The sequence below is a fragment of the Pseudopipra pipra genome, chromosome 15, assembly GCF_036250125.1.
Source record: "Pseudopipra pipra isolate bDixPip1 chromosome 15, bDixPip1.hap1, whole genome shotgun sequence".
NCBI lineage: Eukaryota > Metazoa > Chordata > Aves > Passeriformes > Pipridae > Pseudopipra > Pseudopipra pipra.
Genome location: NC_087563.1, coordinates 2,606,954 through 2,620,028, shown reverse-complemented (window position 1 = coordinate 2,620,028; position 13,075 = coordinate 2,606,954). Strand labels below are relative to the sequence as shown.

General features: G+C 51.4%; 1 protein-coding gene across 1 annotated transcript in view; it reads right to left on the bottom strand.

Annotated features, from left to right (window-relative positions):
• Positions 1 to 4,053: 4,053 nt before the first annotated feature.
• Positions 4,054 to 13,075, bottom strand: part of HDAC3 (histone deacetylase 3) — a 14,492-nt gene continuing 5,470 nt past the window's right edge. The window contains exons 3-15 of the mRNA XM_064671459.1: positions 12,452 to 12,594; positions 11,198 to 11,279; positions 10,980 to 11,036; positions 10,829 to 10,884; positions 8,800 to 8,933; positions 8,468 to 8,548; positions 8,308 to 8,381; positions 8,092 to 8,156; positions 7,257 to 7,346; positions 7,082 to 7,140; positions 6,383 to 6,462; positions 5,874 to 6,031; positions 4,054 to 5,206 (exon numbers count right to left, since the gene is read on the bottom strand). Of these exons, the coding sequence (XP_064527529.1) occupies positions 5,137 to 5,206; positions 5,874 to 6,031; positions 6,383 to 6,462; positions 7,082 to 7,140; positions 7,257 to 7,346; positions 8,092 to 8,156; positions 8,308 to 8,381; positions 8,468 to 8,548; positions 8,800 to 8,933; positions 10,829 to 10,884; positions 10,980 to 11,036; positions 11,198 to 11,279; positions 12,452 to 12,594 (1,149 nt within the window). The 3' untranslated portion in view covers positions 4,054 to 5,136. The remainder of the gene's footprint in view (positions 5,207 to 5,873; positions 6,032 to 6,382; positions 6,463 to 7,081; positions 7,141 to 7,256; positions 7,347 to 8,091; positions 8,157 to 8,307; positions 8,382 to 8,467; positions 8,549 to 8,799; positions 8,934 to 10,828; positions 10,885 to 10,979; positions 11,037 to 11,197; positions 11,280 to 12,451; positions 12,595 to 13,075) is intronic.

The window sequence follows — 13,075 nt, the reverse complement described above, 5'->3', positions numbered from 1 at the left end:
GCACAGGCTGGGGATGGATGGACAGATGGATGGATGGATGGATGGACAGATGGATGGATGGATGGATGGATGGATGGAGAGCAGCCCTGCACAGCACTGGGGGATGCTGGTGGGTGACAAAAGGGACATGATCAGTCCCTGTGTGCTGGCAGCCTGGAACACTGAGTGCCTCCTGGGCTCATCCCCAGCTCTGGGCAGCAGGGTGGGAGAGGGGATTCTCCCTCTCTGCTCTGACCCCTCCTGGAGTGCCACATCTGGGATCCCTGGCACAAGACAGACATGGACCTGTTGGAGCAGATCCAGAGGAGGCCACAGGAATTCTCCACGGGCTGGGACAGCTCTGCTGTGGAGACAGGCTGGGAGAGCTGGGGATGTTCAGCCTGAGGAAAAGAAGGCTCCAGGGAGACCTCACTGCAGCCTTTCCATACATGAAAGTGTTTATAAAAGAGGTGGAGAGAGACTTTTTACCAGGGTCTGCTGTGAGAGAAGGGATGAGTGTTTTAAACTGGAAGAAGGTCAGTTTTAGAATGGACATAAGAAATGTTGTATGATGAGGGTGGTGGGGCTAATGCTGAGCTCAGTTAATTAAGGCTGTGATTGTAAATGAAGGGAGGTTTTAACAGGCAGAGGCAGCAACAGGAGCTAATGATGGGTGTTAAGGCAGGGGCTTGTAGGGAAGGTGGAGAGACACCTTGTACCAGGGTCTGTCCTGGCAGGACAAGGGGCCAGGGAAGGGATTCCCACTTCCATAGGGCAGGGTTAGATGGGATATTGGGATGAAATTCCTCCCTGTGAGGGTGGTGAGGCCCTGGCACAGGTTGCCCAGAGAAGCTGTGGCTGCCCCTGAATCCCTGGAAGTGTTCAAGGCCAGGTTGGATGGGGCTTGGAGCAACCTGGGCTAGTGGGAGGTGTCCCTGCCCAGGGCAGGGGGTTGTGTAGATGATTTTGAAGATCCCTCTAACCACAACCATTCCTGGTCACTCAGTATCACTACCTCCTGCCTCTCTAGATTACACCCACCAGAAAATAAAAGAAATAAATACAGTCAGAACTTTTCCACAGCCTGTTCCACATGGAGACAATGCTGTGGGGCTCCTGAGTGAGGTGTTTGCAGCAGCCACCTGAGGCTGAGGCTCCTGAGTTGCCCTGTGGGACCAACACAGCCAGGGCAGGCCCTGCCCCAGGGCACAGCTCAGCTCTTCTGGGTGCAGCATGGACAGAGCCAAATAAAACAGGAATAAAAATGTGTTTTATGTGATTCTTTACAAGCAATGAAGACAGAAACTTCCTTGCTCCCCAGGAGGGAATACCCCGAGTGTGAGGGCTGCTCTGCCATGGGAGTGAGAGTGCAGAAAGGGCAGTGCCAGCCTGGCCACGCTCCTGGTGCCAAGGGCTTTGCTGGGCCAGTGCAGAAGCTCACACAGGGGAGCCACAGATGTGCAGCAGGAGCAAACTCTGCTCCTCTGCAGCTGGTGACAGTCAGGCCACAGACATACCTCTGAGGGGCTCTGTAGAGGCTGGAGCACCCCAGCACCCCCAGAGCTCTCTGAGAGCACAGCCAGGACCCTGAGCCCCCAAAAAACCCACTCCCAGGAGTGCAGTTGGCCCTGCCAGGCTCTGCAGCAGGGCTGCACACAGGGACTGCAGCAGGGAATGGAGCCTCCATTGGATCCCAGAGATCCAGGTGCCACCTGGTGTCCAAACACAGCTCTGCACCAGGACCCCCAGCGCACAGAAACAGGGAATTTGGCCTGTTTGAAATGGAAATAATATCCCCATCAGGGACTTCCAGGCATGGGGTAACTACAGCTTCTCGCAAAACCTGTGCCAGGGCCTCACCACCCTCACAGGAAGGAATTTCTTCAGTGTATCCAACCTAACCCTGCTCTCTGTCAGTGTGAAGCCATTCCCACTTGTCTGTCACTGCAGCTCCTGCTGCAGAGTCCCTCTTCAGCTCTCCTGTGGGCCCCTTCAGACACTGGAACTTTCTCTTCTCTGGGCTGAACAGCCCCAGCTTTCTCAGCCTGAAGGACCTTCCAGCCCACAGAGCCTTCAGAGGTGGCAGAGGAGGGCAGGTGCCAGGCCTGCCCATGGATTCTGGAGAACTGCAGGTCCCTCAGTGCTCTGTCCTGTCCTCTCTGCTCACTGAGGCAAAGAGGGAATCACCCACTTCTACCAACCTTGTGTTTTCTGTAGAGTACAGAAAGCAGGGCCTTGACAGCCCTCAGCCAGGGTGACGTGAGGGGAGACACGAGGGTGAGCTTTGCTGGGCTGACAGATCAAGGTGTGAGGTGGCCCTTAAAAGGTAGGTCCTACCTTAGTCCCGTGTGTGGTCCAGCTGGCGGAGAACTTTCTTTGGAGACAATCCCCGTGGAAGCAGTCGAGGTGCACAGGCTCCCTCTGATCCAAAGCCGAGGGCAGGAGAACATTCCTCATTCCAGAACAACCAAGGAGTGGAAAAGGTGGTGGGAAGGAGCTGCTGCAGGTGGCTGGACATTCACTGAAGTGCTTGGAGTGAAGCTGCAGGCAGGGAACAGGAGCATGAAGCCTTTTCTCTCAGTGCCTTCAAGGCCTCCTCTCAACCTCTCCCCTGAAGCATTAACTGCAGTCTTTGCCAGCCCACCCCGTGTTTTAGGGGGCAGCCAAGCAGTTTGGTGCCAGTGATGTGGAGTTTCAGGTGTGCCACCTTACCTGGGGTATCAAGGAGTGTGAGGGTGTCAGGTTCACCCTGCTCTCACCCTGGAGCCCATGACAGGGTGATGTCAGGGATAAATGTGGCTCCAGCAGCCCTGAAACACCGGAGAACAAGATCTCTGCAGCCCAAACTTCTGTCCCAGCCATTTCCAAAAACAGGGAAAACAAATCCACCTTTAAAAACCCAGGTAAGATGATGCTCCAGAACACAGGAGTCAGTGGAACTCTGAAAGGACAAAGCCTGGGCAGTGCTGGGGGAAGAGGTGGCTGGGGGGTCTGCAAGGTGAAGTCGTGTCCATCTTCATGGCTAAGAGAATTACAGGGGGAAATTCCCTTTTTATTCCAGACACAAGGTGGGAGCCTGGATTCCTGCTGTGAATCAGTTTTGCCATAAGGGTGGTGACAGCAGCAGAGGGAACACACCAGCTCTGTGACATCAGGGGAGATGGCAAGCTAGGAAGAAACCAATTTATATTCTATTGTTTTCTATTATGCTCCAAGTCTGGCCAGTGAGTGGAGCAGCATTTTGTGTCTCCTGAGCTGCCAAGAACATTTTCTCAGGTGCAGAACACTGGGAACAAATACAGCTGATCAAACAGGGGTCAGAGTAAGGTCTGTGGAGCCCAGTGGCCAAATAAATGCAGGAATGGCACAAGCCCAGGGTCAGCACACAGCAAGGCTTCTCCAGAGTACTCACCCACAATCTGTGCCCAGAAGTGTCTTTGTATTTACAACCTCGAGTCTTCTTTCCCCTGAGACCCTTTTTGGAACCATATCCCCAATACCTGGTGGCAAAACCTTCTGTGGCTCAATTTGGTGTGTGCAAAACCACTTCTGAACTGGCCCTTGGTAGTTAAATCACATGGAATCATGGAATCACAGAATGGTTTGGGCTGGAAGGGAACTTAAGGATCACCTCATTCCAACCCCCTGCCATGGGCAGGGACACCTGCCACTATCCCAGATTTTAGTTACATGAACCACAAACCAGCCACCACCAAGGGATTTGGGACAGTGAGAGTGCAAAAAGAGCAGGCTCTTATGGGCACTGCAACACAAAGAAATAATATTTAAAATAACAGCAGGAAAGATTTCCTGCATCAGCTCTGCAGCTTCCTGCAAAGCTTTTACTGGATTCAGAGGCATAGCCAGGAGTGTCCACTACACTTGGCCTCTTGTAAGGGAGTTCAGGGTGCTCTCCTCATGTGCAGTGAAGCTGAAAACTCACCAGCATTTACTCTGAGGAGAATTCCCTCCATTCATTCAGACAGTGGATGACACTACCCTGCCAGGGATGTGCTTGATCCTTGGGAAAACAGGAGCCAGAAAGGTGTGAGGATTAAACAGACAAACAACAGGTCAGGTAAGAAAAATACTGCCTCTTATTTAATGTTTAAAGACATCAGTAAACAAACAGAACCGTACAGACAGAGGCTAAACCCTCCCAGCTCCCCAAACAGCACTTCCAAACCACCACAGGTACCAGGTGACAGCTCGGGAGAGGGAGCAGCAAAGTCTGGGATTTGAGGGATGGCTGAGACAAATCTCTGCTGTGTGAGGGCAAAAAGACACAGGACTTGGAGGAAGCAGCTTCCCTCACCCATGTCTGCTGGGTGCAGTCAAGAGGGAATGGTTTCCCCTTGGAGCAAGCAGCCCAAATCTCTTGCTAACACACAGAAGGGCCATGTGTGAACGTGGAAAAGACAGCAGGGAGCTGTGTTAGAGGTGTGAGACACACCATGTACTGACCTTGTTCCACAGGGATTTTAGCCTCTTGGAGAATAAACACACCAGGGAAGTTGGGTCTCCCAACTCAGCAGAGTGTTGCAGAACTCGTTTGTGAATGCAAGTCTGGGTGTGGGGGGAAGGAACAAGCCTACGCTCTGCAAACACCCTTCCATCCCTTGCTCCCTGCTCCAGGGACACTCCCCACCCTGACCTCACAACTGGCCTGGTCTCCCATAGTTTTCCTCGAGCTGTGGAGCATCAGAGGGTTGGAAGGGCCATCAGGAAGCAACTCAGTGCAGGCTGCAGAGCACAGTCGAGTGGTACCTGAGTGGAGGGCTGGGGAGGGCAGGAGGGATCCGGTGGTGCTGAACAGAGGCAGAGATGGCAGGCACAGCTGCTCCAGCTCCTGGCTGGCAGGAGCCTGCAGGGGAGTCACAGAGCACAGGTAAGTCTCTGAAGGCAGTGCCAAGGCTGCCAGCCAGCACACAGCATGGATCCCTTTTCCCAGAGCAGTGACAGCTGGAACCGTGACACGTGGTGGAAACTCAGGAACACGTTTCACTGTTCTCTGCCTCTCCGGGTGGCAGAATCCTGCAGTGGTGCTGTTCCTGCTGCCACCATGTGCAGTCTAAGATGAAGGGAGGGCTCCTACACAGCCCAGTTAAGTGCTCCAAGCATCCCTGTCCAACGTGGGATGCCCAGCAGTCCAGAGCCTCAGATCTCCACGTCACTCTCTTTGTCGTTGTCGTGGTCACCGTCGTAAAACTCGTTGGCAGCCTCGGGCCTGGGCAAAGAGAAACCCCTGTCAGGGAGGAGAGGGAGCCCTGGCACCCCTGGGGCCCAAGGTCAGAGGATGCCCTGCACCCAATCACCCTGTGGAATGTCATATAAGGACACCACATGTTCCTAGAGAAGCTCTCTAAGTGAAACTTGAGACCTGGAGGTGTCTGCCGAACTATTTGCACATGACAGATTTCTAGACACTTTTTGCTGCTAGTTTTGTGTAATATTTATTGAACATTTTTGACAAATAATTTATTGTTGTAAGCCTAAAAGTGCTTCTTTGAAAGTTTAAAGAAACTTGACCAAAAGACAGTACAAAACCACTGGCACTCGAATGTTGAATGTCACCGTGTGAAATTATATTTTCTGGGGTACTGAGAGCTTTTAATGTTTAAGTCATATTAAAGCCTTCAGTCAAACTAAGCAGACCTAGCATTGGCAGTATAGCCATAACTTTCTGATAGGAAAACAAAAGTTGGCAACTTAAAATTAAACATGCCAAGGTTTTGATACACTTAAGATGATCTCTGAGGTCCCTTCCAAACCAAACCGTTCTCAGATTCTATGACTTGTTAGCTGTTCTAGGAAACACAGTCTCCAGTCTATCACCCACCCATCCCAGCAGGGACAGAAAGGGAAGCCCATTTCTCCAGAACAAGCTCTGGTACCTGCTGTAGTTTTCCTCAGAGCCTCTCTCCTCAGGATCGGGCTCATCCGTGCGATCGTAGCTGAGCAGGTCCGAGGGCACGTCGTGGATCTGCACACTGGGAGCGTGGTTCAGCATCTTCAGGTTCTCAAATATGGTCTGCCTGATCTGATCCAAGTACTGCATGGAAAAAACAGACAGGGATCACCCCAGTGGGGCCGTCAGTCAGCACTGTTACCTGCCTGCACCACCTAAGTGGAGAAAAATCTGTGCGAAAAGCCATTTATCAGAGCAGAGGAGGTGGGAGAGTTACTTCAATCATTGATGCTCAAGCACACAGGAAACAGTGAGACAACCCAGCAAGGGTCTCAAATGCTTTGGGATTTCCTGACATTCCAGAAAGGGATGGTTCTTGGTTTATGTCCGTTTTCTGCCCTTACCTGGGCTCCACCTGGTTTCACAGGACAGAGCATCAACCCCAGGGTTCTGGAAGTTCATAGCTGAGATTACAACACAATTTTAAGCACTCACCTGCCTGGAGTTCTGGTTTTCAATCCTTGTGCTGACATCAGGGTGGAGGGTGAAGTCTGGAGCGAAGTATTCAAAGTACTCTGTGGTGGGAGGAGGCAGAGTTAGAGCCCAGAGGGACAGGAGCTCTGCAGGGAGCACAGCTCAGCCTCCCCCTGCCCACCAGAGACAGGGCCTGGACAGCACAGAGAGGTACAGCCCTGACTGCAAGGGACTGCACAGCAAAACAGAGCAAACAACAGCAACACTGGGCTCACTGAGTAGGAAATGATCCAAGTTAAATGATCCAGGATGTGTCTGCCCAGCAAAGTCTACAGAGGGTGGTAGATCCCAGAATGGTTTGGGTAGGAAGGGGCCTTAAAGCTCATCTCATTCCACACCCCTGCCATGGGCAGGGACACCTTCCACTAGCCCAGGTTGCTCCAAGCCCCATCCAGCCTGGCCTTGGACACTTCCAGGGGTGGGGCAGCCACAGCTTCTCTGGGCAACCTGTGCCAGGGCCTCACCACTCTCACAGGGAAAGATTTCTCCCCAGTATCCCATCTAACCCTGCCCTCTGTTAGTGGGAAGCCATTCCACGCTTCCAGGGATCACTAAGGCCATTTCCAAGATCAGAAGGTGCTGTCACTTTGGCCCTGGTCAATGCAGATAGAACAAATTCTTTAGCTCAGCTAACGAGGTAAAAAGGGAACTCCAACTTACCACTGTATGGCAGCTCTTCACTAATCGCTTCATCTACGAGCAATGACGTTTCATAAGTCCTGAAAACGTGGAAAAAGGTGATCTTAGTCCAGAGGAAGGGACATGGTAAATGCAGGGACACATCCCACAGCAGCTGCTCCCCCAGTGCTCTTCACCAGGCAGAGAAGAGACTCACCAGCACCGTGCCACGTTCCGGACTGTGTAACCACCTCCTCCCAGGACCAGCAGGGGGATGTTGAAGCTCTTCACGTACTCCACACACTCCCTACAACCCCCAAAAACCAGAATGTCAGAGCTGGGAACTGCAGCACAGATTCCTGGGGCAGAAATGCCCCCGTGCAATCAAACACCACCACGGCTGGTGAGACCCACCCCGAGCTCAGGGCTTCACCCAGGGGGCCTGAACCACAGAATCATCATCACAATGGTTTGGGAGGGAAGGGACCTCAAAGCCCATCTTGTTGCACCCCCCTGCCATGGGCAGGGACACCTTCCACCAGCCCAGGTTGCTCCAAGCCCCGTCCAACCTGGCCTTGGACACTCCCAGGGATCCAGGGGCAGCCACAGCTTCTCTGGGCAACCTGTGCCAGGGCCTCCCCACCCTCCCAGGGAGGAATTTCTTCCCAATATCCCATCTAACCCTGCCTTCTGGCAGTGGGAAGCCATTCCCCTTATCCTGTCTCTCCATGTCCCTCTCCATCTCTCTTGGAGCCCCTTTAGGCCTTGCAAGGGGCTCTCAGGTCTCCCTGGAGCCTTCTCTTCTCCAGGTGAACCCCCCCCAGCTCTCCCAGCCTGGCTCCAGAGCAGAGGGGCTCCGGCCCTTGGAGCATCTCCATGTGCTGCCCTGAACCATTTGTACAAAGTCTCATTCTCAGACCTACTCCTGTCACACAAACATTAAACCCTCCCAAAAAAACTGCTGGAAGGCCAAAGCCAAAGCTCAAACCTCACAGCAGAGACTCACTAGAGCCCTTCAGATGGTCTTTCTCTGCCCAGCCCCCTGCACTTACCCATGGCCTCTGATACTGAGGTTAAAACAGCCCAAACGGTCACAACCCAGAGAATCAGCACCACACTGGGGAACAGAAAAACAAGAGAATTTTGGCACTGCTTTCCAGATACACACCAAGCCTGCTACCCCAGGAACAGCAGGGAACACTGGGATAGCCCTCTCCAACCTACAGGCTCCAAGAGGGATGGCTGTGTGCAGAGCTTGGCCTCCTTACCTGCAGTACTATGCAGGTGGGCTGGTAGTAATCTACCACCTGGTTAATGACTGGCTGGAAGAGGTGTTTGTAACCTTTGGAGAGAAAGGTAGATCTGTCATGGCTTTGGAACAGAGGACCAGGAAACACCTGGGCAGGGGGAAAGGGCAGGAACACCTACTCTGGTCATCGATGCCGTCCCGCAGGGGCACGTTCAGACAGTAGTAACGGCCACTCTCTGCACCCACCTCGTACATGTCACCTGCAAAACAGGGCAGTCACAACAGCTCTGACACTTCACAGGGATGGAAAGGCCAGATCAGGCCTGGGCTGAGTCTCTTAACTTAGTTAGGACCCCTCCTTCTTACAAATAACTACAGTTCTGTTCCTCTCTAATCGCTTCCTCCCACCGTTTCTCCCTGCGGCTCTAATTCTGTGATTTACCCTCTTCTACTCCAGCAAAGCTTCCAAAGGATTCTGAAGCAAGCCCACACTAAAAAGGAAAACACATACCTGTACCAGGAAAGAAATAGTTGCCATATTTGTGAAATGACACTGTCATGACACGGTCTGTCAAGTAAAAAGCCTCCTGCACCCCATCCCCGTGATGGATATCGATGTCGATGTACAGGACACGTGGGTGATACCTGTGGAACACAGGAGGGAAAACAGCACCCACCTGAGCATATCATGCTTTGCATATGAGGCATTTGTCTACAGTCAAAACACACTAAATCATTTCCTTCTGATGTGCTTGGAAATCGATGTTTAAAACATTTCCTTCTGATGTGCTTGGCAATCGATATTTGAAACGTTTTCTTCTCATGTGCTTGGAAATAGATATTAAAAAAAAAGGGTTTTCAGATGAGGCCTTGGAAAGCACATGATGAAAATAACTTGTTTTAACCACCTGGGGGTTAAAAAGTTGCAGGTTTTTGTTTCCAACATGCCCTTGGTTAATCTTTGAGAGCTGCAATGATTTTTATCATACCAGCAAATGAAAGGCAAGGAGGAGGTGGGAACACTCATTTCCTCCACATGCCAGAGTACTGGAGCACTCTGTCCCAGCTGGTGAGCACCAAAAATTCCAGGCTGGATTAAATATGCTGTAGAAGCAGCCAGAGACACAGAAAGAGGGTGAAGAAGGGGAGTTCATCACCAGTAAATGCTCCAGAGTGATGGTCAAACTGCTGCTGTGGAGCACTGAGACACAGCCCTGAGCCAGCCCCAGCTCCAGAGCTGCCTGCTCAGCTGGAGAGAACTTCTCCAGCTTTTCCCAAGGAAATGCTGCACCTGGTCAACCCCCAAAAAACAGGGGATCCACGCCAAAACCCTCAGGGAGTGTGGAGGGCCCTGGAAAAACAAGACAACACCAAGACAGAGAGAAGGAGTGTGTGGTTCGTGCCTTGGAACCAGGGCTTTAAAGTGCCCGCAGGGATCTGAGCAATCTGGCTGATGGTCTTCCAAGAGAGACACAAACTACTTAAATTTCCAAGATTATTCATCCCACAGACAAATGGCAGCAAGGAGAGAATGGGGATGCAGGGACACAGCCCTTCCACACTGGGAAAAGGAGAAAGGGACCTTTCTGTACTCCCACGGTGGGAAGCAAACTCAAAATACAGTCCCCTGCTGCAGAAATGGTTCCTGGAAACAAGGAGTAAAAGGATAGGGACATATTATCATCTCCCATGAGGAGAAACTGGGCTGCATTTGAGGCCTCTGGTGTATGGGACTCGTGTGAGACTAGAAAATGGGTGTGCAGAGATACACAGGGAAATCCTGAGGTTCCAAACGTGGGGCAGGGATGACAGGCAGAGAGGAAGGAGGCACAAGAAATCCAGTACATCCCATAGATCTGACTTTGAGAGCAAGCAAACTTGCCACCAGCCATGTAACTGCTGTCTGGTCAACTCCAAATCCTTTACAGTTCCAAAACAATTTCTCTCAGATTCAGTGACAATTGAGAGTACAAAAAAACCCCCAAAACCACTAAACCAGATTAATTTAAGAAATTGAAGGTATTTCTGTAACTCTTCCTCCCATTCTGAATTTAATTTTCATTTTTTGAAAACCAAAATAACTTGACTCTTTTCTACTGAGAGCAAGTGTCCTTTGATCATCCATGTGTAGCTCAAGTCCTGTTCTCCACCCAATCGAGCAAGTCAAGAAAGGTTTGAGTCGTTCCTCTGTCTCCAGTGAGCCCTAACATGCATTTCCCTACAAAAGGCTCACTGTGGAAAAAGGCTGAGGCCCAGGAGACTCTGAAATGAGTCTTTTACAGCTGGATGAGAAATGGGGTGGAAGAACTCCTCTGTGTCCCTAAAGCTTCATGCAACAACACTGAGGCAGATACTCCAATTCTCCAACACTTTCTTGTGTCTAATGAAACCAGGGGAAAAAAAGAATAATAATAATCAAGTTTTGGGGCTTCCTGGATGCCAGAAAGTCAAATGAGGTGTAGAAGCAGAGAGAGAACAGTGAAGCAGCAGAGGAAAAGCACAACCAGGCAGGACAGGTCAGTCCTTGCCCGTGTCCTTACTTGAGCAGCTCCAGGATGCCGATAACGATGTCATTAACATAACAAAAACCAGAAGCCTGCGAGAGAGAGAGAAACCCAAACAGGGTTAGAACGGGATCAACACAGAGCCCGGGCCCCAAAGACAGAGGAATCCACAGATTTGCCTCATTACCTCGAACTTCTTGGCATGATGGAGGCCCCCTGCCCAGTTTATGGCGATGTCACAGATCTGAGAAAGGAAAGAGAAGTGAGTTGAAGGTGATAACAACGACCCTGTACCCTCTTCCTCTCTGCACCACTTCCACCTGTGGCCCCCAAACACCCTTCTGGCCCTTCCTCCCATCCAGAGCTCCATCTGTGTTCTGAAAGCTCAGCCCCTCAGCCCCTTACCTTGTTGTTCAGTTGTGTTGCTCCCTGCAGGGAGGCCCCAGTATAACGAGAGCAAAACTCAAAGAGGCCTGGAAACACTGGGCTGGAAAAGAAACCACGATTCAAACACCCAACATCTCATCCCTGCCCACTTCTCCAGAGCAAAGCCAGCAATAAAACTGTCCAGGGATATTACCTGAGCAAGAGCAACACCCAGTTCTCTGTGAAAGAGTTAATTTGGGATCACTGTGACCCTGCAGGTGAGAGAGCTGGCTGCAAACACAATGGGAAACTCAGGGAATGTGATAACGATTCCCTAAGCTTCAAAGCCAGTCCTGAAAAGGCTCCCCTGCTCCCAAAACGTGCCAGAGTCTGTCCTGCAGCCCTGCTGGGATGTGCCCAGAGCTGGGACATGATGAGAGACCTGCCTCAGGAGAGGGGAGGATTGCTGTGGTCCTGCACTGGCTCCTCTCTGGCTGTGTCTGGAACATCGTGGAATCACAGACTGGTTTGGGTTGGAAGGGACCTTAAAGCTCATCTCACTCCACCCCCTGCCATGGGCAGGGACACCTTCCACTATCCCAGGTTGCTCCAAGCCCTGTCCAACCTGGCCTTGGACACTTCCAGGGATGGGGCAGCCACAGCTTCTCTGGGCAACCTGTGCCAGGGCCTCAGCACCCTCACTGAGAAAAAATTCTTTCTAATATCTCATCTAAACCCACTCTCTGTCACTTTGAAGCCATCCCTCCTTGTCCTGTCACTCCAGGCCCTTGGAAATGGTCTCTCTCCATCTGTCTTACAGCTTCTTCAGGTACTAGAAGGCCACAATTAGGTCACCCCAAAGCTTCTCCTCTCCAGGCTGAACAATCCCAATTCTCCAGCCTTTCCTCCCAGCAGAGCTGCTCCATCCCTCTGATCATCATCTTGGTGCCTCCTCTGGACTCTCTCCAGCAGCTCCATGTCCTTCTTGTACTGGGATCCCAGAGCTGGAGGCAGCACTCAAATTATTAACAAAGATAATTGAACTGGAGGCTCTTCCAGAACAAGTAGAGTCAGAATCTGTAACCCAACAAGCCAAAATCTAGATTTAAAAAGCAGGACTGAGCCATCTAAAGGAAAGGAATCGAGGATGTTCCGTGATCTGACACACCCAGGAAGGACACGCTCCTCATTCTGGTTAAAAACAAGCAAGAAAAGGGACATTCTAAAAGAGCTTTTGGGACATGAGCAGAGCAGGGCCCCCCTTGGTGACTGCAGGGGGCTCAGGGCACTCACCAGTCGTCGCCCACGTTGAAGGCGTTGAGGCTCTTGGTGAAGCCCTGCATGTTGTTGGGACTCACTCTCTGCAGGAAGTCGATGTAATCCTCGGAGTGGAAGCGGCACATGTCGTGCTGGGACGCCTGGTATGGCTTGAAAACCTTCCAGAGACAAAGACAACACTTATTTCCCAGCTAAAGTCGTGTTTGTTTGGGCTGGAAGAAACCTCCAGCCCAGTGACCTGCATGAGGTACATTAAAAACATTCCAACATTGGCTTCCTGGTATTTGTGTTCTTTTAAATTCATCAGTTGTTCCATGAAACTTTTTCCTGCCCTCTTTCAGCCCCAAACCCATCTCCAGCCTCTCCTGACTGCAGCTGTTGCTACGAACTCTCCAATGCCCCCCCTCCTTGGGAAGGAGCAGAACAAATGGGCCAAGTCCAAACCACAGCTCTTCCTTCACTGGGGGGATTATTCCCTCCTCAGTCACCAGCTTTCCACTATTTTAAGACCTTGATCTAGGGGGTGGTTTCAGTCCCTCTGACAGATCTGCCTGGAATGGGTTGATAGGTCCAAAATTGTTTGGTGAAAGCTCCCAAACAGATGGAAGAATTGTGTAAGTCCTGTTTCCTTTGGAAAGG